Source organism: Neopelma chrysocephalum, unplaced genomic scaffold (genome assembly GCF_003984885.1).
Source record: "Neopelma chrysocephalum unplaced genomic scaffold, ASM398488v2 Primary Assembly neopelma1_135, whole genome shotgun sequence".
Taxonomy (NCBI): domain Eukaryota; kingdom Metazoa; phylum Chordata; class Aves; order Passeriformes; family Pipridae; genus Neopelma; species Neopelma chrysocephalum.
This window is the reverse complement of record NW_020897797.1, coordinates 2,299,578-2,323,984: the sequence shown is the minus strand read 5'-3', so window position 1 is coordinate 2,323,984 and position 24,407 is coordinate 2,299,578. Positions and strand designations below refer to the sequence as shown.

At 41.0% G+C, this 24,407-nt stretch overlaps 1 protein-coding gene across 2 annotated transcripts in view; it reads right to left on the bottom strand.

Annotated features, from left to right (window-relative positions):
• SLC1A7 (solute carrier family 1 member 7) overlaps window positions 1–24,407 on the bottom strand; it is a 47,510-nt gene that overhangs the window by 18,589 nt on the left and 4,514 nt on the right. For both annotated transcript variants that reach the window (XM_027698965.1, XM_027698964.1), the window contains exons 3-5: window positions 13,948–14,163; window positions 2,851–2,893; window positions 1,855–2,074 (exon numbers count right to left, since the gene is read on the bottom strand). In XM_027698965.1, coding sequence (XP_027554766.1) covers window positions 1,855–2,074; window positions 2,851–2,893; window positions 13,948–14,163 — 479 coding nt within the window. The remainder of the gene's footprint in view (window positions 1–1,854; window positions 2,075–2,850; window positions 2,894–13,947; window positions 14,164–24,407) is intronic.

The following is a 24,407-nucleotide window of genomic DNA, read 5'->3' as shown; positions in this document are numbered from 1 at the left end:
CCAGCAAAGAAGTCCAGTCATTCACACACAAGATTTACTCCTGGACTGAGATTACTAAGCAATTCACCTCCTGCTTCAGGAAAAGACAGTTAGCTCAAGTCTAAGTTCTTGTCTCTTTATGCTGTTCAAGGACCTTAAGGAAGCTGTAATAAGAACTCATACCCAGCCTAGTGCTTTTTTTCTCTGGTGTAAAAAAAACTTTGTGCAAGTAAGACTCAACCGAAATGGGCAAAACTGCTGCAAAGCACCAAGGCCTGTATAATTTTTTTGCAATAAATAAAAGCTTTGGAAGGATGCTCTTCTTTCATAGAGATTGAAGCCACATGTCTTCTGTCTTATTGCTTCCATTGTGGGGAGGGGTCCAGAAAGCTGAGGACAGTGATAAGTGCTTGGCTGCATCCTTTGTTCAAGATGACAGACTGGAGGAGTCCCAGGGTTTGAGGGTTTGGTGTCTCAGGTTTGTTGGTGGCTGTCACAGTCCCAGGTGACCCAGCAGGACCATGATGTAGGTGACAGAAGTGGTACTATAGTTTTTGTACATCAACCAGGGAGAAACCAGATCTCAGCTTCCATCTCTGGTGCCCCAGGCCAGCAAGACTGGGGGACATGATAAAAGTCACACATTCAGTTCTGGGAAGACAATGAATGATCTTCTGTGCTCAGAAGTATAAAATTGCCCTTGATCCTAATAAGTACATGTAATTAATTCATTCATATCCAACACATTCTGACTGGAATTGTGTTTGTGGTGCCACTGCACTTTGGAAATTCACTAAAAAATACTACAAACTGGAGGACAGCCAGTTTCCAGCAGGGTTGTGTATGGAATACCACCCACTGGAGAAACTATAAAAACAGAGACAAATCCACTAATTCGAGGCTCGAATCTTGACCCCTTGTGCTGGTCTGAACCATAATATAATAAATCCAGGCAAAGATGTTTTATGGGACTACCTCTGCTGACCAGATTAACTTCCAAGAATAAATTTATGTAAGGAAAATCTGATCAGCATTTTCTTATAAAAATCATCAGAACTTTATGATTAACTAGGACATGTTTGTTTAAATTTCTTCTTCCAAATCCACAAACATAATATAACACATATGGCACCAATGAGTTCCTCCAGAAAGTTGAACTGAATAAATAAGCCACACAGAAGCTCTTACAGTCCACTGTGACAAGCTACTAGATGGTATATAACCCTCAACATTGCAGGAGAGCAAAAATAAAATGAAGTTTTAATCAAAAAAAAAGAAGATCCACAGATTTAAAACTCATAAAATATCCAGCCAGGAGAGGGGAGCCAGGGGTGTCTCAGCCTGATGCCCCTGCAACCAACAGCAGTGTGGGAAGTTCTTTATTCTTGTAAAACAACACCCGAAGCTCTGGGCATTAGAAGTGTATGAACTTCTCAGGCTTTGGAAAGAAAGTCTGCTGTGGACTTGTTTATTGCAGAATTTCTCGAAACTCTGAGATTTTTCTACTATCCAGAGAGTAGAACAGAATGCTGGCAAAGGGGCCGTGGATCTGACCTGGTGTAGTCCTGCCTCCTGTATTAGTGCTTCTTACAGTCAGCAAAAAATGGTTCATAAATAAAAGCTCAAAATAATGGAGAAAAAAATAAACCAAAAAGAATGCAAGTGTATGCACACAAAACAGAACTGCATGGATTTTGAAAATTTATCTTTGACAGGTTGGGAAAACAGCTCTGTAACAGTCTTGCCCTTTTCCCTCACAAAGTTTAGATAGAAACAGTTAAAAAGCTGAATCAATAAACCAAGCAACCCAACCCCAATGCTTTTCTCTTAAATGGATACTTGGATTATTACAAACCAAACGTATCTGAAACCTACCCATGGTGGCAGAGAATATCACAATCCCCAGCACATTCATGCCGTCACTCGTGCCTGGCTCTGATTTGTAAATCACTTCAGGAGGGGGAGTGATATCCAAGGCAAAGTTCTGGATGTTGGAGCCATTCTCATCCTGGACTCCATATATTATAATGCGACGAGTGGTGCTTTCAGATGAGGCTTTGTTGGATTTAACAATGGGAATACTCCTGGTGCGATACTGAAATAAAACAAAAGAGTTTTTACTCTAACATCCCAGCAGGAATTAATAGTTTAGTGAGATCTCCTAAGTGCTCTGTTTCAACAAGGCTGCATGTTAAAGGGACAAGCATGAAAAGAATGACAGCTCCTGTCCCTGTGCTGCTAAAATCTGTAAAAGTAGTTGAATTTTTTGGAAAAGCATAACAAAATCAGAGTTTCCTCTAATCAGACCCTTGTGCAGCAAACACATTGTCTCCTGACAGAGCTACATTCCTATAAGACAGAATTGGGAATGACTCCCTAGAGTGCCCTTCTCTCTGTCTCACCAGAGGTGAGGTTCCCATGAAATATTCCCCCCGGTGAAATAACTACAGCCATGCCTCTTGCTCACTCAGAATTTTTAGATGAGGTTTTCTGGCCAAATTCCAATGAGTAATTAGATTATTCACAAACACATTATTTTGTTGCCTTAATTGAACATGGTATCCCATTCTTCCTTTGTGTGGTGTTACTGGGAGCTCTTAAAGAGACTCCAGCTCTCCTCAGGTGGAGGTGGAGCTGACACAGCTGTGCATGTCGCCTCTCTGGTCACACTAGGGAGAGTTTGATGCTTCTTTGTTTTGCCTTGGGACACCATGGCTGCTGAGGCTATGGAAAGGGACCCATTAACTGCTGAAAGTGCTAACAGTATCTAAAGCAATGTGCCATGTCTGTATGTGGATTGTGTTCACAAAGATACATGTTCCATATGATGCTGGCTCATCTTTCATCAGGAAAAAGAATATAACTACTTACCTGCTTGAATGTGGCCTCAACAAGATTGGCTGGAAACATGTTCCTAAAAATGAACAAATAGAAGAATAATTTCTGTGGAACTGAAACCAACTTCTGTTTCCTGTGTCTTGGGTCTCCCACAATAAATCAGTTCTTTATCCTCCCAGAGAGCCAGGGTGGAGAGCCCTGCCCCTCTCTTCTCCTCAGAGTGCCATCCAGCCAGCAAGGCTCAACAGAGTCAGTTCCACAGAACTGAAGTTTTGGGACTTGCTTCTGAATACCTGCACAGAGACCCAGGAGCTCCAGCTTCAGTTTCTGACTCTGCCACAATCTCCATTTTATAACTGGGGCAACATAATCGCTATAATTCCCTCCCCCATCTACTAACTTTATTCCATAGTTTGTCTTCCCTAGTTAGATAATGAGCTGTTCAAGACACAGTCAGTGTTCAGGGATGTATTCCTGAGACCCCTGGGCGCTATAATCTACTTTGGGACTTCTGAGCACTCCTGTGAGTTAATTCATAAACCGTGGTACCCCCCGATACATTTTCATCACTGGAATTGTAAGTGGTGTAAACTTTGCAGTGGTTTGGTCAAGAACAGTTTGCTTTTCAAAAAGAGAATATCATTCCTGATTAAAAGAGTTGAGATTAGAGCTGCACAGTCTCTGCTATATTTTACTTTCATATGGTTCTGAGGCTTCAGAACAAGAGCCTGAATGAGGCCAACAACTCATTTTTGCTGAGCTACAGAGGAAGACAATGAGCAAATGCTGTGAGATCTACAGTGAGACTGACGGACTTTTAATTCCAAAAGGGACTGGTTTTGTCACCTTTTCTGACTGTATCTTAGTCTGTAACATTTCACCCAATAATGTCTAGAGCTAGTTTATAACTGCAGTGTGATCCAGATTACTACTTTGCAGAAAGACATTCGATCCTAATTTGAAATGGAGAGCACACCCTCTACAGGCTTCAAAGAGGAATCAAAATATAGTTGGGCAAAAAATCTAAAAAGTCATATATTTCCATACAGCATTTGGGAATCAAGATTTGTGTGATGATTCTAATAGTATCATTTTCAGGACTGATTTATATCCAACCCTAAGCTTCTGAACCTGGAGGCAGAAGACAGTGACAGTCTATGACCTAATTCTCTGCTTTCATATATATATGACAGGAGAAATGCCTGAATTCTCCAACAAAATTACTTTTAATTTGAAGTCCTGCTTAAGCCTCAAAACAGGATAACACTTAAATATATGTGAAAAGCCTATTCTTATTCCAAAAAGAGTTGCTATGTATGTATCCAGCTAAATGCTGGATGGAGACATTTCCCAGAGCTGCTTTCCTCTTTCCAGCAGCAGCACATACTTTGTGCTAATGGAGTCACTGTGCAACCCTTGCTTAGAAAAAACAATTTTTTTTTCTATTTTAAGTGATCATCATATGACATTATGGTCACACTTAAAAGTATGAGGTAGGTGCTGCATCAGTAGCATCAGGCACTGAGAGCAATTGCTACAAAGAGATAATTAATTATCCTTTTTAGGTTAAATTAGAGGGAGAAGAATTTTAATTGAAGAGTAGTAGTACTGTCTAATGATTGAAACAGAAGACTCAAATGAGGTGGTTTTGTTGGCCTACTGTGTGAAAGCAGATGAGCCACAAAAAGGCATCATGTGTCATTTTGGTAAGGCCGGTGCTTTGGGTAAGCTGGTGTTACACAGATGAGTTACTGACAGGCAACAGATGAGGTTGATGAGCAGCACTTTAGTAAATCTTTAACTGTCCTGACCTTTCCTCACCTGAGGCAGGTGAGGCAGGTCAGATTAGCAACCTCTGGCAGGCAGACCTGGCATTCCTGGGGGATAATATTCACAGCTTCCACCCTGGAAACAACAGCACAAAGCGTGAGGTTGGCTCTGTAAACCCTCCACAAAGCTGGTAATTCTCTGGTTCAGATGTTGAATCTGCAGCCAAAGCAGGACACAGACAACAAGCAGCTGTGCTTCACTTTCCTATCAGGGCAGAACCTTCTGCCTGAGCCCTGGGGGCTTGGCTGACACGGGACTGAGTGAAGAACAGCTGGATGGAGCTGGACCGGGGAGGATGGAGGGGTTGTTTGTAGGGAGGGGAAGCACTGGAGAGGAAAGATGCTTACTGCTTTATTATGCTGCATGAGGGAATTCTGCTTCCCTCATGTTAAAGGCTTCATTAATATTAAATCATCTTTGGTTTGTGATTTGAGATGATGGGCGGAAAGGTGCTACAGGAGTGCACAGTGTGATGGTTGTGCCCTGGGCTGCTTGTGAATGTGAAATATTCTGAAAGAACAGATCCACCCTGAGCAGTCCTGCACAACTCTGAACATGCACCTCACGTAGGAGCCCTGGCTTTACACAGAAACATGAATTTAATTGCTGATGATTTCCACTTTCTCCCTCACAGTCCTAATTAGTAGAATTAAGAACAATTAAGACTGCTCGAGAAAGGAAATATCATATGGTTAGTAGCTAGATTAAATGTCAGACAAATTTGTAGAGGATTAAAGCATTTTGTTTCTTTATCATTCTTTATCCTGCAGGAATTACAACTACCCACTTAATACTAGATACTGGAATTCTCCCAATAGTTTTTAATATATTATGCACTGTGATCCAGTCTTTGATTCCAGCCTTACCAAAATTACACAATTTATCCAGTGAAAGGCTGACCTGAATGTTTTTGCCAGAGCCTCGGCTTATTTTTTATTTTAAGCTGGTTTACTTGGATTGAGAAAATCTAGTATTAGCCAAAATTAAGTTTTGTTAATTAAAAACATTTAAGAGAGCAATTGGTAGATGAGAACTTTAATGGACTACAATAATGAGGAGAAAGTATCAAACTGTCACCTAGAGCTGGGGGATGATTTGGTCCATTTGGGCCAAGATTGGCATTTTTACTGCTACTCTGGATAAGGTAAAGATCTACCCACATGGATCTGATATCAGGATCATGAAGTGAGGCCATGTCTGTACTCAGAACAGGCCCTGTGTTTATCACTGACCTGCACTGAATTAAAGACATTGCCAGTACTTATAAAGCAATAATTCAAGCTGAGCTAATTGCTGCTGTCGCCACCTATAAATGCTGTTGTGTTTATTCAGTTAGGAAAGCCAAGTAGATAAAATACTTCTAAAGTTTCAGCATTACTTTCAGATTGCTTACAAGACACAGAACACAAAATAATAGTGCAGAATACTTAGAGTGATCTGGGATTCATTTCTCTAGTACAGGCAACTTTGTCTCTAACCTCAGTGACACAATTCAGCATTCCTAGCAGAAATAATTTCACATAATAGTAGGGAATTAAATCTAGTGCATAACAGTGAGTGAGGATGATTTAAAACATAGATAAATTTAGGTCTGAGACAAGGATATGGTTGTAAAACAGAAACTGAGACATAAGCTTTCTAGTTATATAAAAAATTAACAGCTAAATAGTGCCTGCCCTGAGGAATAACATTTCCCAGAGCATCTTCTTCTTCCGGAGCTCTGCCAGACAGAGCAGGACCGTTCAACACAGGCTGAAGGGTGAATGTGCATGAAACTTCAGTCTCAGGTCAGTGAACCTTCTCCAGACCTGAGCTGCTGAGCCCCAGCTGGCAGGGGGTGGGTGCCCGGTCTGCATCTGCTGTGACAGCAGCACACGCGCTCAGTGACCTACTAATCACTGTCTTTGACCACAGCCTGCCAGCGTGCACAGCCTCGGCCTTCCAGCACATCTTGGAGGCCTTCCCTGGTTCTGTATGGGATAAGAGGATTCAGATGGAGATGTATCCAGTTAGAAATGTGTATGCATATGGAATATGGAACTACTATGGCAATGTGCGTTCTGCAATTTGGAGCCGTGGATTTTGAGAAAATCCTAAAGATTTGTATCAAGTACAGACAGCACCTGGTCTGAGCAGCAGGTCTGAGGGTGCAGCTTCCCATTAGACACAGGACTACCTAGTACCTTACACTGCCAAAAACAGGAGGTCCTCTTTCCTTTCCCATTGTCTCCCACAACTAACCTATGAATTAACACAATCGACCATTTTTACTCCTCTAAATTTCAGCTGCTTTAGGAAGCTGATTGGTGCTAGGAATCACTTCAGGCCATGCCTTGGCACTGCCCCCAGGACGTGGGAGCCCTCTTGCTCTCTTCACAAGGTGGCTGGCTCTGAGAACTACAGCAGAGATAGAAACACCAGCACTGTTAACCTGTGTTCCTGGGACACTCTTGGCTGAATTGCCCACAGAACATTAGCCTGCAGCTACTGGTGCTACAGTAGTGTCTGTTTGACATCTCCTGGATAACTTCTATTAGAAATAACAGACTGAATTCTGGTTGCAGTAATACTACTGAGTATCTGAAACACTCATTCTGAGTCCTGACTACAACATCTGTTAACTCAGAGCATTCAGCTTTAGCAGATCTTTTCAATGAGAAATTAGGCCATTGGCTCTAAGAGCAGCCCCAGGTACGGCAGATGTTGTTTCCTTGCCTCAGAACACCCCTTCCCTCTGGCACACTTTGTGCTCTGCAGAGCAATCTGGTTTTGCTCTCAGACTGATGTTATCAGCACCTAATCCCTGCCACACCAGACAGTCTGGCTGCAGTCTCCCACGCTGTGGAATTAAAGCCACCAGACTGGGTCTTTGCTACATACGTGTCCTCATAATATTTATTGGCCTATATTTGCACTGGGCATAAAGCAGCTTTGGACACTGCTCTCAAATTTGAACGAGCGTAGCTGAGCTTGCAGGAACATTGTTTTAAGGTTGAGAATTTGACAGTATCCTAATATCTAAGCTTTTGAGACCTTCTCTGTACAGCAAGGGTACAGAGAGAGTAAAAATGGAGTCTGAAGAGCTTCACATGACAACTGTAAAGTTTCCAAGTTTTTTTATGTATGTGTAGCACTGTGGTTCCTATTTACTATAGTCTGACATCCTTCTCAGTAGCATTATCCTAATCTCAAAAATTCATTTACTTTTGATGTCCTCTACATGATTTCATGATCAGCTGTGTAGAACCCTGACTACTGTTACACAGGAGTCCCAAATCCTGTCCTTAGTCATACAGATATACATCTGAAACACCTTCCTGCTGCTGTCAGGGGGCTGTAGCAGGGTTTCCATTCCTGAAAGAGAGGGCAACATTTAATCCAGCAGGACTGAACAAATGACCTGTCACAGGGCCATGGGAGAAAGCATCTTGCACATCAGAAGTCACCTCCAGTGCCTCGTCTCATTTCACAGTATCAATCACGCTACCTCCTGCTAAAAGAACCATAGAAGGCTTTTGCAGAACCAATGAGGCATTTAAATCCTCATTATGGTGATAAAAAGTATAAATAGAATGCAAAAAAATCACTAATCAGGTCTAAGCCATTTTGTCTTGCTCATCTTTTTTGAAGATCAGAGCAGAACTCAAATTGTGGAATAATTTGCCAAACACATGAAATTTTTATCTGTCCTGAGGGCTGCATGGCATTTTACTCCAGTAAGAGAGGGTGAACCTCCTTACCCTGCTTACTCTGAAAGAAAAGATCCTGACACAGCCCCAGCAGGGCTATGGCTTTCTAAGAAAATCATTCTTTGGACTGGAAGCACAAGTACCTCACATCTTCAGGAATCTTGAAAAGGCTGAATCACATCAAAGGTAACATGACAGGCCCACGCGTTTCCACCGTGGTTTCAGCAAGGCAAAGTTAGCTCATAAAAAGTGTATGTTTACACTGGAAGATGTCCAGACCAATTGTCAGGAGGATGGATGATTTATTCCCCTTCAAGGCTGAAGCTTTCCTAATGGAGTTTTAACTCCTGGCCCTGTGCTCTCCCCCTCTTGGACAAAGGTCTCCTGACCAGAGAGCAGAATCTGCTTCGTAGTCCATTGTTTTTATCATGGAATGATCTTTTTTCCATGTTGGTTTCCTTTTGTGCCAAATAGGAATCACACATTTAGAGGCTTCAGAGTAATTTTGTAAATACTTGAGGTTCAGGCTCTTGTGCAAATTGAACTCTTAAAAAATTAACCAGAAGTGACCACATGGTCACAGTGCAGAGCAGTGCTGGCACCAGCCTGGTTTGGGGAGACAAGAGAAAACTGGCAATCTGAAATGAGTAAAAAATGGTAGTTTGCCATAAGGGACAGATAAATATTTCTGTCATAGCACACAGTGGCTTTTGGCAAAAGACACATTGATGTACAGCATAGTTATTTCAAAAAGTATAAGTTATTTAATGCACTTTTAAATATCTTATTGTATGTACATACGATGCAGTCTTCAGTTGTAAACATTTTAAAATGTGATTTCTTGTACTGCACAGCCTGGACTTTTTCAAAACTACAGCAGATACTGGTTTTCTCCTGCCCCGTTTTCAAGAAACACAATTTCAATAAAATAGAATATAGCCCTTAGCTTGAAAAAAGGGAAAGGAAGTGATTTTAAAGAGTGCTCAGCATTCCCATGAAAGCATAAATCCTCTACAGTGTTTATATCCTCTTGTTACTCTTAATGGTATAAAAATAAAACCTCTCTTGGTTAAGCCAGATTGAGTTTCTGGGTACCTGCTATTAAATTGGATGCAATCCTGAATATTCAGTGATAAAAGGCTCTGACTTCTCCTTCCGGTGAATTTTAGAAATGTACAAATGTATTTGTCATGGCTTAAGGTGGGATTTGATCCTGACTGAATTCACTGAATTGTTCTATTTGGAGCTTTTGAACTGAATAAGCTTGGGAGGTCATGCTGTTAGACTGGAGAAAAACTAAAGATGTGTATTAACCTTGCACCTGTTGGTGCCCAAAATTGCAGTCAGCCCTGTATAAAACAGCAGGGCTGGCAACTCCGGTTTTCCTGGGATCTCTTTCCTCACGTGAGTGTTTATGGTGTTTGCTTGCTTGTTTTATCTCATAAGCCAAATTTTGTTTCCCTTGGTGACAAATGCAGGTGGCCTGATTTCAGTTGCAGCAGGACTTCCCCTTCTAAATCAAAGGTAACAGATGTTATGGAAGTATTAACTGCTAATGTAAACAGTGTGGCCCTGACTCATAGATCTAGTTTTACAAATGTTTCTCCCCAAATTATAGGCATTTTCTATTTTCCTAGTCAGGTGAATATATGCTACAGAACTAGACAAACCTAATATTTTAAATTGAATGCTATTCCTGTAAGTATATCCCTTTTTGTCCTATTGAATAAAACACTCAAAGTTTGAATGACTTTAGAAAAAAAAGGTATCTTGCCTTTCTTAATTTCTTAACTCACAAGAGGCTACTAAAATTTCACTCTTCTATTTTTGGGGACATAGTACAAAGTTAATGTCAATAATTCACACATGAGAAAGAAGGTAAAGATGTGTGTTGATTCATTGCTATTGCTATTGAGGTCCCCAAAAGCCACAGTCCTAGAACAAGGCCCCTACTAGGTCCTGAATGAGCTGGGAATATTTCCTCTGGCCCCACAGATTTCTCTGAACAATCCTCAGTGAGGTAATTTCTTTTCCATATGTTTTTTTTTCTCTAGCTAGGAAAGGAAAATGGCCCTTTCCTACCTCACAGAAGTATTGCACATCAGGAGAATAAATCCATAAAAATTCATAAAGCACCAGGTGCCTAAAGAGAACAAGATGATCCTTAGCCCGAGGATTTATAGCTTTAAATATGGATGAAAATATACTTTCATAGGGCTTTCAGTGCTCGCACCTGGAGCCTTGAATAAAGTTAGGGAAGTTTCTTACATCTGTCTCAACATAGGAATAAAGTGGCAGCTAAAGAGAAGCATCCTCAGAGCAGCACCTCCTGCACAGGTACGAAGGTGAACCATCTTCCACAGACAGCAGAACGTGTGTTTGGTTTAAAGGTGGATCGAATTAGAGCAAGAATTCAGACATTTAAGGCCAAAGCAGTAGTAAAGATTTTAGGTATCAATACTAATTGAATGTTGAGAACACTTGTGCTGCAGTCAGTGGCCTCTGTAGGGGCAGGGTCACATCCATATGTCTTGTCCCCTGTCTCCTGGGGTTCCCTTTAGACAGGAAGTTTTTCAAGTGCTGCTGTGGATACAATTTTTGAAGCATGAAATTCATAACGTTGATGAGATTCTGTATGTCCTGGTTGGTGTGAGGTTTAGAGCCATTTCAGAGTTGTGCAGCACAGTATCACTGTGATCTCCTCCTCAAGTCATATACACTACAGGGTTTATTGATGGTTTGGGGTTTTTTTAACATAATGGACAAATATACAGGGGAAGCACCATCTGCAAAATAATGCATAATAATAATAATAACAACGTGGTTCTTGATTAGTGTTGCAGGTGCTGAGGATAACCATGAGGGTCTGCACTAGTTTTTTGTTGTTGTTGTTGTTGTATTTATTGCTGAGTTAGTAGATTCTTTAATTTCTGATTAAAACCATGTCTAAAAGCAAAATCCTCACTCAAAAATTCAACAAATTCAATTTCTAGCAACATCATTCCTGCCAAAAGTTCCAGACCTGACAATGTCATATATAACATCACAGGAAATAATAATGCATTTCATCGTTTCAAAGTGGCTTAAAATCTGAAATCAATGAGGGTGAATAAATGTATCCCTGTGCCAAGATTCCTGCTTTTGAAGTAAACCCCACAATTATGTCCCATATATCATCTCTCCGCTTGTACACTTAGCGTTCTTCATTTGCAGAATAGCAGATGTTTCCTGTGTAAACTTCTGGGCACACGTGCAATTGATAAATCGAGAGGAAATTACTGAATTGAGAAGATAAGCCAATCTGGGCCGAATGAGACGGTCTCCAGCTGTGAATGGAAGTGATTTACCATTGAGCTAAAGGATCAGCTTTTCCAGCTCAAACCAGCAGATACATCACTACATTTAATCCAGACTTCCACAGTGATATTTAAGAGTTTTGCAACTGACTTCAGCAGAGCCAGAATTTCACCCCTAGTGTTTGCCTAGGCTGAAAGCCCATTCCCCACATTTGTGTTGTTATTATTTTTTTATTTAGTAAATGTGGTTATTTCTGTCGTGGAGGAATAAAAACCATCCGTTTGTGCACTGGGGGTGGAAGGATTGCAGCTGTGACAGCTGCTGAGCACGGCAAAAGGAGAGTGAGCTTTATTCTATCTTTTTAACCTTTGCTGAAGACAGTGGCTTGTTGACCTGTCACTGTTGACACCTGCCCAAACCAGGGAAGCATTTAAGGTTTTGCAGGCTAAAAAGCACATGCCTGGTTGGACACTTGAATACCTGAAATGTGTATGCAAGCTGTTATCATTTGCTCAAGTAAATGTTGGAGGAAGTGAAATTATAGATGATGATTGGAAATGTTTAGATCAGGACATGGTGTGTTACCTGCAGTGAGGCTCAGTGGAATAAAGTGTTCCCAGATCTCACCACCACACCCCTGATGTACAGGGATGAGCCAGACAGATGTGAGAGATGAGATTATAACTCAGATCCTGGGTTCCAGTCACAGATTTGGTTGGTTTATACAAATACAATACTATAGAATTTAATTTAGATTTTAAAAACCCAAATTACTTTCTGCCTGACTCATCTCCATGACGAGCTTACTCTGACTCTCAAAAGGCAACTGGGCTGGTGTGAGAAAGGGGATGGGAATCTGTGGTGAGGGAGACCCTTCCCAGACAGAGCTGTAAGGTCAGTTTGGATGTGACATTGCCACATATGTCCCACTGTGCCTTTACTTGTCCAGGACCAAGGACTTAGCTCAGCACACCAGAAATGGTCTCCAAACACTGCCACTATGAAGACAATCATTAAGGTTACATTTTTCTTAGATTCTCTTTTACTTATGCTACTCTGTCATACTAAGGGATTCAAAGCTCCAGTAACCTGCTCAGGGCCTTCCTCTTGGTGCAGGAATTACAGTCCTGTATGGAGCAGAATCAGAATAATGTGACTTAACATGATGTCACAGACAGACATGTGTGAATTCCACTGCACTTTTCCATCATGGCAAAGTCACTGGGGAGATACAGATGCCATGAAGGGGCATCTTCCCATTGCAGATAAAAATGGTTTTTTGGAAAGCTACAAAAGAGGGTGCTCTCAGCTGCTGCTTCATGGTCAAAATCATTTTGCCCATTCACAGTTAGACATTGATAAAATACAGGTGGCCTGGCTAAATGCAACTTGGAGGAGAAAAAAAGCCATTGTTATAAGCCTTTTCTCACAGTTCCTTCTAATTTGAGGTCCTAGAAAATCTAATTAAAGTATTTGTGTGCTGACATGCTGTCAGGATCAGGAATTTGGGTTTTTGAAAGACAAACTGTGCAACATTTTTAATTTCAGTAAGTTGAGCTCCAAAGAGAATTCTTTGTGGTTCAGACACACCCTTGGCCTAGAAGCCCTTGCCCGCTGTAGTACGAGATCACTGACTTGAGGAACTACCAAACAAAGGCAAACTTGGTCTTTCTGCATGAGCAAAATAAATCTGAGGCAAATACTATGTTCAGTCAGGAAATTAATTGCACTAGCACCTGGAATGTTGGGACAAAGAGGGATATTCTGCCAAAATCCAGCAGTGCCCTCATGCCGCTCTAAAAGAACAACCATCCCTTTTGCCAAAGTAAAACAAATAAGAAAAAGCCACAAAGCAAAACAAGTAATACACAACAGGGTCTTTCTAATCATGTCCTTTATCTGGGAGTTGCTACGAGCAGTTGTAAAAGCACTTTTCAGAATTATTTTCTGAAAAATGGGGATTTCAGCCCTTATATTTAAGGTTTTGTCTATTATAACCTTCTGGCCTTATTTACATTAACTACTTTCCTGATATTAATAATAGATTTGATGGGGAGGTCCACAGGCTACATGGAATTCTGTGGACTACAAAAGACCTGCTCCAGTGTTGTTAGTTGGTGGCCATTCATTTAAATTTTACTAGAAACAGCCAGTATAAACATCTGATAACCTGAAAATCATCTTCTGAAATTTACTGTTTTCTAAATTTAAGCAAAATGTTCATCCTTAAATTCAGATCCTATTCTCAGGCCATCCTCACGCAGTTATGTACAAAATGTTCTGTTCAGAAAGCGGAAAGAATGAATGTCGTTACCGGATTAAGTCCAGCAGAGCATCTGCAGAGCTCATGATGGGCTTCCCGCCCTCCTCAGTGCTCTCCTTCTGTGCTGCTCCACCAGGATGGATAATGGACACCATAATTATTCCCACAATCACAGCCACAAACGTTGTCCACAGGTAGTAAGTGACGGTTATGATCCCTAATCGACTGGAAGTCTTGGCATCCAGGGCTGCCAGCCCAGACATCAAGCTGTGGAAAGGGAACACAACACAAATTGTATCTTGTGCATCACATTAATGCAGCTGAAAGCCTAATTTCCTAATTATTCCAGTCTACCTGCTTCTCTTAGGATTGCCTACACATCAATGCTTTTAGAAGCTTGCCAGGAACACTAAACTGTATCCTCTGCATCTAAAGGAGTGTTTCCCAGTTGCCATGTGAATTCCGGGTTAATTGAAGGAAGTTGCAATCTCAGGTTGCACATGTGGGGGTTAAATCCTGCTGGCTGTTCCCTGAAATTCGAGGGACAGTTTTATATGAGCTACATATGTAATGGCTCAGTTCACAGGAGCAGTGGCAACAGTCAGTCAGAAAAACCTAGGTATGAAACTCTACATATAATTTTATAGAATCATACAATAATTCAGGTTTGAAGGGATCTGTGAGGGAAATCTGATCAACCTCGTCACCCCTTCGTGTGTGAGGTAGGACCACAACTTCAAAATTAAAAACACCAAGGAGCAATTTTGTCACATAGTCCTTTCTTTACCTAAAAGAATACTTTTTTTCTTTCTAAATCAATTCAAAGCACTATATACTTTCGCTTTACCAGGGAGCTTTAAATTGAGATTTAACTTGGAACAATTCTCTGTGAACTCTCCAAAGCATGCATCTCAGGAAAAGTGCAGGTGAAGTAAAATCCTGCATTTACTATTTGGTGTGCCCCACTGTCCAGTTTTCTCATCAAAACAGACCCGTTTATCAGGCCTTTTCTCATAAACATTTACTAAGCTGCACCTCCTTGAATGAGATCTCCTTGACCTCACTCTGCTGAGGGAGGTTGTCTGAAGCCAATGCTAAAGTGCAGCTTAACCTTTATAGTAGATTTAATGAAATCAAATGGGTGGATTTAGTGTTCAGGTTCCTGCTATCCACTAGATTAATTAAGAAAATGTATTGCTTTTCTGCACTGCCAATCTCTCATCCAGCATGGGTTTTGTTAACACTGTAGGAGCAGGGGTGCACTGTAGTTTGGATCATTCAGAAAATGGATCATTCAGAAAGTGAGCATCTCAGTAGCTCTCACTCTGGTAACCTTGTTGTTTTGCTCTCATTTATCATTATATTTGATTAAAATTGTGCATTTCAGTGTGTCTGTAAAGCACTGTGTACAAACACAGGACTACATACTAAAAATACAGTAGTAGGAATGCTACTTAGTTCCTTGGAATTTCCCTTGGATGGGTCCATACAGAAGAGTAAATATTCTAAAACATTTTTTTTTATAAAATAGTTGAGTGAAATACATTTATCTCAAAATAATGTATCAGTTTCCTGTTAAAAAGCCTCTGTGTTGTTATTAGATTTCTAGGACTGATCTGTTCTTGCAGGCTGAGATTTCACAGGCCATTGAGCCAATTCGTTGCTGCCCAGACTAGATACCTATATTGTACTGGATTTCCTTCCCAGGAAAAAAAAAAGAAATAAAAATTAAAATCAGGTTGATTTTCAACTAGCTGGCTGTTTTTCATGGTAATAATTTTCAGTGTTCTCTATAGATCCATTATTCAGGGCAGTGATGCCGGCGGTACAAAGGCCTGAGTGTTGACCAGCAGATCTGTGACTTGTGGACAGGACACCAAGCAGAGTGATCCCTGGAGAGGGTACTGCTGAGGGGACAGACAGCTCACTTCCCTTTTTGGTACTGCCCTGAAGCCACTCCCAGTCTGGTGAAGCCACTCCCATTGTGGTGAAGCCACTCCCAGTTCGGTGAAGCCACACTGTTCCTATTGCCACTGCGTTGTGTTTGTTCTGCAGAACAACAGAGGGGTGAACCCTGTCTTGACTTCTCACCTGAGAAGTATTTCCAGATGTACTTAGGGACAAAAATCTTAATTAAATATGCCCAGTGGTTCGTGTGCCTTTAGGGTTGCTACCTCAGCCACAAGATTTGGGAAGATGCTGTGCAGCTAAAATTTAATCACACCTTGGCTCTTAGGTGACAAATCCTGAGGGAGCTAATAATGAGATTGCTCTGTCTTGGGGATATTCATTAACAAGATCATCATCTGTAATGAGATTATCCTGTCACCAGATAAAGTCATGCTCAGTCCATGCTGTGATGAGAAAGTCCTCAAAAGTAATTAACTATGGAGGTGCAGTGGGGTAACTGGTGTGACAGAAGCATGAACAAAGGGCTGGGGTCAGACAAAGGCCTGGGTTTTCCATGGCCTGCAATGCTCAGTTTTAGGAAGGGACCACTGGAACCAGTTCTCCAAAGGCTGGGCAGTAACACTGCTCATGTCATTTCAGGCAACTGCTCAGAATCATTTCAGAAAGAAATGCCTATAACCAGAATGAGACAATAATCACTCATTTACTCTTTTTCATTTGACTTCACATGTTTGATGTTCGAAGGAACAGGGCAACAGACATAAAGATTAGGAAGCATATTGATTATCACAGTTATTGTATGAGGCAAGTGATACATAATTACATCACAGGAATTTCTCACTGTTGATCCTGAGCTCTAACATTCACACAATGGAGCCAAAGAATGACAAGAAAAATTACTTTTCTTTTTTCCTAGGGAATAGGGAAGTCAGGAGGAATAAGCTTCCAGATGGTTTAAATCAAGATCACTGTATCCTGTTCAGGTTTTCCCTTTAAGTCTAATTTTCATCAGACACTCTTGGCTACATAAAAGCTTCCCAAAAATTTCGCAGGCTTATTCTAAGACAGAAAAAAGATATTCCTATGGATTCCACTACTAGACTCTTGTGAAACACACTGGAATGAAAACCAGCCTACCTTTAATTCTTGTCAAGCCTCAGAATCTGGTTAGGCTTGAAATAACAGGACAGATATTTGATTCACAGAGTAAAGTCATTTGACCTACTGTGTAGCTAAATGGCTTCCACACATATGATTCATGTGTAGCTTCCATGTTTTAATGATTGCCAAATAGACAAAACAGGATTAGGGCAATAAAAAACAATCTGCAGCTTTTCTGAATAATTACAGTATATCTCACTCATTTAATTAGTCTAGCAAAAAAAGAAAAAGTCCCCAAAATTGGAATTTCATGTTCAGAGACCATTTCTTAGCTTATATAGAAAAGAAACTATCAAGTCTAAAGGAAAGGGGAAGACCTGATCAATTCCAGGACTAATTAAAAATGTAATTTAGTTACTACATTGTTTAAAACATTGGTAATTTTTGACATAAAGAGGAATGGAATTCTTTCCAATATCTTGGAAATCTAATTAGTCCCAGGCAAACAAGTAGCTAAACCCTGTTGAGCACCTCTAGGCTTGTTCTGGCTGTCACAGTTAAACATCAGAGTACCAATGAGGTATTTCATTTACAGATAAAATTAGAACTTTCTATCTTCTCTGCAATTCTCTAGCTTTTTCTCGCGCTCTCTGCTAAAAGCACATTTTTTGGCCTGTCTCAAGATCAAAACCTATATCCCCAGAAAGGGAAAATACAAGAAACTGCTGTTAAGACCCCATTCTGCATGTTTATTTTGTCTTCCTCTCCACCAGAAGCCATCTGGATGTTGCTTTGAAATAGATGGATTATGGATAAAGTTATCAGAAGGGATTACTGTGATTAGAAAGACATTAATCCTGTCAAGAAGTAATGGTCAAGTATTAACCACCAACAGTTGTTCCTAGAATGATGTTTGTTTTCATTCATCCCGTCCCCTCCCTCCCATTCTCATTTTGTAATTGCATCCGTGGAAAAGACCTTCCTAAGCAAGTTCTCCCAGTGAGGCTGGGAAGTGCCTCCAACAGCCACATTAGAGATGATTATATGACAGTTGAGCATCATGAAAGTGAAGTGCTGCTTCCCTAATGCTGTTGATCATGCAGGCAGGCTGGTGCTCACCTTTCTGTCAAGGTCAGTGCCTGCGAGTCTCAACATGATAATAATGTGCATTTCCACTGCACAAGCCATTTAATCATCTTAAAATGCTTGACTAATGCAACCTCCTCTCATGCAGGAAGGCAGTATCTCCATTTTACAGATAAGGAAGCAGAGAAATTAAGGCATTTTATTTAAGGACAAACCATTTACAGTGAAGAAAAATATGCCTGAGGTGATCTCTGTATTGCAGTGGACTATCTCACTTTTCCTTATCTGTGCTATCTGCTTTCAAAATGGGCTGCTTCACTTCCATGGAGCCACCATTTATGGAGTTACAGTTTGCAACAGAGAAAATAAGACTCTACAGTAATAGAGATAAGAAACTTTCTCTGGCTCTTTCTGTAGCTTCATGCTTGACTTTGCTCTTAGTCTCTAGTGTAACTAAAATTATTTCATCAGTGAGAAAGAGGGATCTGAATGACTTTTTCTTTCCAGAATATCCTTTTGCTTTCTTCTAACATGAAAAACACCTGCAGAGCAAGACCCCCTGCCATGGCTGCAATAGAGAAGTGATGGTGGTGGTGGTGGCAGGACCAGACCCATCCCTGTCTCTGCTTCACCCTGTGACATGGTCTGCCCTGACTTACAGGGATATGTTACAGGTCTGGTTTTCATGCTCACACCCTGAACTAGGCTGGATTGGGTGTGTGAGATACACATGGGGCATCCCATTTATAGAGATGAACCCCCTTCCCAAGTATATTTGTGTGCAATCCAGACAGGCAATAAAATGACACCTGGGCTCTCTATGGATCTTACTCAGACTCCAATAATTTAGCAGACTCCTGGTGCTCTGACAGGCTGCTGCTGAGCTGAACACACCTAAGGAACTGTCATGGTCCCTTGTAGTCAGTGGAGTGATCACCAATGTCATGTATTATTAAAAGTTTTGTAGTATTACAGCATGATTTTCGAAGGAGTTGAGAGGTCTAGAATCCTCCTGAAGATCCAGGGGGCTACTAAGGCTCATCTCCTTTGCAAGTCAAGAAATAGCAAACAGCTTTTTTTAAAGTTTAGTTATCTTGATATGAATGAAATGGTGTCTAAGCTCAAAAAATCCCCAAATACAAAATCAAACAGGACTGTTGCAGCTGTTTCTGTGTGCTTAAATTATCAGTCATAAACAGCACTGGAAATGTGAATTAACTTTTAAGGCCTCAGTATAAAGCTATTTTACTGAGCACAGTGGAAGCTCAAAGGTGTCAGGTGTGATGGAAAATCTGACTCTTGATCTTCAAGCAACAAAAATATATTAAGATCTCACTGTCTGCAATACACTTCTTGCAGTGACTGTGTTTAATTTTACAGCTGGATGCAAGGAAAGAAACCAATCTACATTTCTAATATGTCATAAAATGCAACATTTTGAGATTTTGTTTTTCAAATTGCTGTATAAAATAAGATTTTTATTTTTCACCCAAAATGTTGAGATCTTTTCCTTCTCATCTAACACTTGTAACTATTAATGACAAACTGACATGTATAGGAAAAATCCTGCCAGGATTTTTCATGTGCAATAGGAAATCTGTTTTTATGGGCTAATGTAAACAAGGCAGGACTTTGTACAGCACACAGTGAGGGCTGATGTCCAATGGCTGTTCTGTCACCTGCATGTGAGGCTGCTGTGATATATCTCTGAGTGCTTGAAGGGATGAACAGTGACCTCTGATCACTGACTGATAAAGGAGATTGTGGTATAGTTCGTGCAGAACCCAGACTGGCTTGTAGACTTTGGCTGTTCTGATAAAAAAAAAAAGGCATTTCCTAAATTCAAAGGTCAGAATGCAAACAAAACTAAATTATCTATTAAATATGCATGTGCAGCTTCACACGGTGGAAAGAGCCAAGAATCTTAATAATACTTGATTTTCTCTTCTGTCAGTTCTTTGAAGTGTTTCTAGATTAAAAAAGGAGCAAAAGGATTTGAAACACAAATTCGGATTATAAACAAATGTCAGAGTTATTCAACTGGTTTTGTCCTAAGGAAACTGAGGGAATCCAGCCAGCCCCTCAAGCTCCACATGTCATTCCCATTCCTTTGTGAGACACTGAGTATTTTAGAGCTCTTAGAAGACTACAGAAAAATTCTGTCAAGTCACAAACAGTTCATACCCATTAGTGCTTTCCACACCCATCCACTCTGTGACCAGAGATTTCTGTTGCACATCACTACATCCCTACTGACACTCCCTAAATAATTTGTGCTGAGCTGGTCCAGTTTTGTCATTATAACATGCACAACTGCAACATGTCATTTTTCACTGGAAAAGTTTGGACCTCTGGGTTGCTCAAGCAAAAGAAAACAGCAGAAGACAGTATCTGACCTGACCATTCGACTCAATATTCCTAAACACAGCTAAGAACATTGATAATGTTCCAGATGATAATGTGGAGAAACTTCTGAAGGTATCTGAGGCATGGAGGAGGGATTCTTAATAAGGTTTAAATAAGAAGATGAAGCAATCCCAAAGAAGGACTTTTGGGGTAATCTGACATCAGTTCTGCAATACAATAGCAATATGGAGAATTTAGAGTAGTATAATGGTGTCAAGTGAGATTGCTTTCTGGCCAGTTCCTCTTCCCTTTCAGTAATCCTTCTCTTCCAGTTTCGTCCAAGTACAGTTTTGCTTTTCACTCTGAAAGTAAATATATTTATCCCCTCTCACATCTCTAGAATGACTTTCTCCACAATAAACACTGCAGATTATATATCCTAGGAAAGGGCTTAACAGCTTGTTCTCACCGGAGTGAAATGTATTTTTATTATTATCTGTATTACAGAGATAGACATTGCAGGTAGTTCATAAATGGGATACTAAACACACTTTATGTTATCATTTAGGTATTCCACAGGTTTTCCATATTTTCCCCTACTAACCCAGCATACTTCATCTGTTGGGAAGGCATGTTTCCAACTTCCAGTATTTTTCTATCACAGGTGAAATAGAGGGAAAGGTCTAGAGTCCAATAATGTGAAGAAAAAAGCCCTGTGTTCTCAAAGCAATTTAATTCTATGGGAAATGCATCTGCTTTGGTACATTATAAAACATTGTTCTGAGCAGGCCCTTCAGAGACCCAGAGGCAGCATTTTGCAGCTGCTTCTCAACACCTCACTAGATAATACAGTGCATAAATTTGGTTGCACTTGATTATAGAATCTTAGAAGTGTTTAGATTTAAAAAGACCTCTAAGATCATCAAGCCCAACTGTTCTCCCAGCACTGCCAAGTCCCACTAAACCATGTCCCCAAGTGCCACATCTACTTGTCTTTTAAATAGGCCCCAGTTTGGCAGCTGCACAAGGATAAGAACAGGGTGACTGGTATTTAGGAAATAATGACCAGAGGGAATAGTTTAACTTACACATAGCAGAAAAAACCAAGCCCAACCTAAGGAGAAGCTTATATCATCTATCCTTTCCCATTCAGCCTCCAGGTAAATTATGTGAATTTGTCAAGACAACACAAAGTACCTTTTAGTACCAAGGACGTATAAGAAGAAATAGTACTGCATGTATTGTCATTGATGTAAAACCAGTATTATTGAGTGAATTAATTTTGGATGTCATCTTCATTTAAATGTCATGATAAATCAGGAAAAAAAGAGAGATTTCATAGCCTTTTAGACATCTCTGTTTTCCTTCTGAATGGATATTATACTGACCATACCAGGCACTGTTTTATAATCATGACAGAAGTTTCAGATTGCAAATTTCAGTACTGGTCTCTGAGGGTTTGGGTCAAACTTTTCATCCCTAACAAACGGCAAGCTTAAGTAGTAAAACAGACAATCTCCAGTCCGTGGTGTATTACCAGTTTCACCTACAGCTGACAGCAAACAAAACAACACAAACCACAACCTAACCAAGTCTGTCTCACAGTGTTATTTTAACCCAACACTGGACTCCCAAAGAATATACAGCTGCTGTGAGGTTATTTAGGGTATGTCTGCACAGACAGCTGCATGAACTCGCTGTGCTTTTGCTCTGAGCTCCAAGGCAGGTCTGGGAGCCGTGTGTCCACGATAGTCCTTGGCAGGAGAGCCTGGACACAAAGCCCTGCTAATGTGGCGGCACCGATTCTGGCACAGATCGGCGCCAGCGTCACCAGCTTGGCTCCCAGGATGAGGGGGTTCACAGCTGCCTGCACCCACAGCACCTCCAGCCTGCACCCACAGCACCTCCAGCCTGTACCCACAGCACTTCCAGCCTGCACCCACAGCACCTCCAGCTTGCACCCACAGCATCCCCACATCCCCTTGCACAGTTCACACAATTATCAACTCTCCAAATGTAACCGATGAGTTCTGAGAGGCAAAGTTTGGGATGGCCCAGTGAGGCCGAACAGTGGCAGGATTCCATCAGAACACAGTGAGCAATGTTTGTCATTAGTGGGATGTAAAAATGCTACTGTGTTCTCCAAAGCAGAGAGCTGTGGAAAAAATATATGGGGAAAAGAGTACTATAACGGAGTAGTTTCTAAGTAAATACCAGGCTTTAACAGCATGAATAAGAATCGCCAACTTGGGAATCTGAGCAGAAGGATGAAGGATTACCAGAACTGATGGCATTATGGACAGGAATCCCCTTAAAGAAACACAGTTCTATATTTAGCATACTGTATTTAATTTATCAACAAAACTACAATAGTAACCAATATTTATTACTACCCCCAAGTGAGCCTTTGAATAAATATAAAATTTTATTAGTATACACTTGCTTGTATCAGGCACAACATACTCAGAGGAACAAGCTTTATAATTTAAAAAATACAGGTCAGTTGTTTAGCTTTAAAGGGAACAATAGTTCTTTAACAAGGTCTGCACATGGAAAAGGATCAAGTCTTTGCTTCTGATTACTTCTTAAATATCTAGAAAATGGTCGGTGGTAAATAAATACAAAATTTAATAATCATCATAATCTTAGGAAAACAAGCTGGTTTCTCCAAAGCAAATATTCACTTGGGTAACCAGCTGAACAGTTCAAGTCTGCCCTGACAATTCTTTCTCACAAGCACTCTCACTGCTTACTGCTAATCATAGCTATAGAAAACTCAGCCCTGTATCTATTACCAGATAAAAACTTAATCATATAAACAAGGAGGGTGCTGAAATAAAAGGATATAACTTTCTGTTACATATATGAGTAGACATACAGGACAAAGAGAAGTCAGTAGGTTCAGCTAGTGTAAACCTGTGTAAGTCTGGCTTCAGCCTGCTTTTCTGGAGAAGCAAGACTTGTGCAGTCAAACACTGTGTCTGTGAGAGCCCTCACTAATAACATTGTAATTAATTTTTCTCTGAAATTACGCAGAGGGGATAGAAGGCTCCAAAAGAGAGAGTTAAGTTCCTGTAAGGTCTGTGAAACTGTGTATTGAATGCAGGAGAGAAATCATGTGTGGGCTTCTCGTGTTAGCTTGCAAAAGAACCAGGGGCTGCAAGCCCTGCCTCTTCTCCAACCTTCCTCCCAGCTCTGCAGCACACACAGTTTGCACTTGGGTCTGGTGCCTGTGGTGGTTCTGCCTGCCCTGAGCTCTGCAGTGCTGGGAGCCAGACCTGGCCTGCCCTGCGGGCTCACCGGCACCTCCAAACAGAAAGGGAGAATTTCTTTTCTGGGGTAAGTGCCACAGTGTGGCCTCTCTGCCTGCCACGAGGAATCCATGCCAAACAGCAGCATTATAAATGCCTCAGCAATGCTAAATTTTTCAGTCGAAGTTTGTAACTTCTTCAAAACGTCACTCAAAACAAGACACAAAGTTGTAGCAGACCAGGTTTCAGTACCTGCTTCCCAATACTGAAGTCAATGCAGTTTTTCAGCTTACTGAAAATCAAGTTTCTGGCCTGGTGGACACTGCTCAATACAAAGCTGGTAATGTGAGATGAGGACGGTGGGGCAGGGAATGGGCACAAGGACGAAGATGCTCTGAAGGGAGGTGACAGCCCATGAGTTGTGTCACAGTACATGGTTGGCCTGTGCCCAAGCCAGTGCTGTGCCTGGCACTGCTGGCACAGACAGGATGGGGGCAGAGGGTTTGTATCATCTTTAGCAAAAGTGAGAAGGTATTAGTGGCAAAGTTGAGTGCTTGTTCCTCTCCAAGTTTTTTGCATCCTGCAGACACCTGAAGATCAGATTGGATTACTTCAAGCATTTAAGAAGTTGAGAAAGTAAAGTGATGAATAGGTATCTGTGGCAATCAGCTTGTCCTGGAAGCAGGTGAAGGAATCACATGTGCATGTGTGTCTGTGTAAGTTTATAATTAACCATAGTGAAAGAGAGTGGAGGGTACCTGCAATCCCTGGGATGCAGGATCCCATCGGTGGTCCCGGCAATCCCCGGGATGCAGG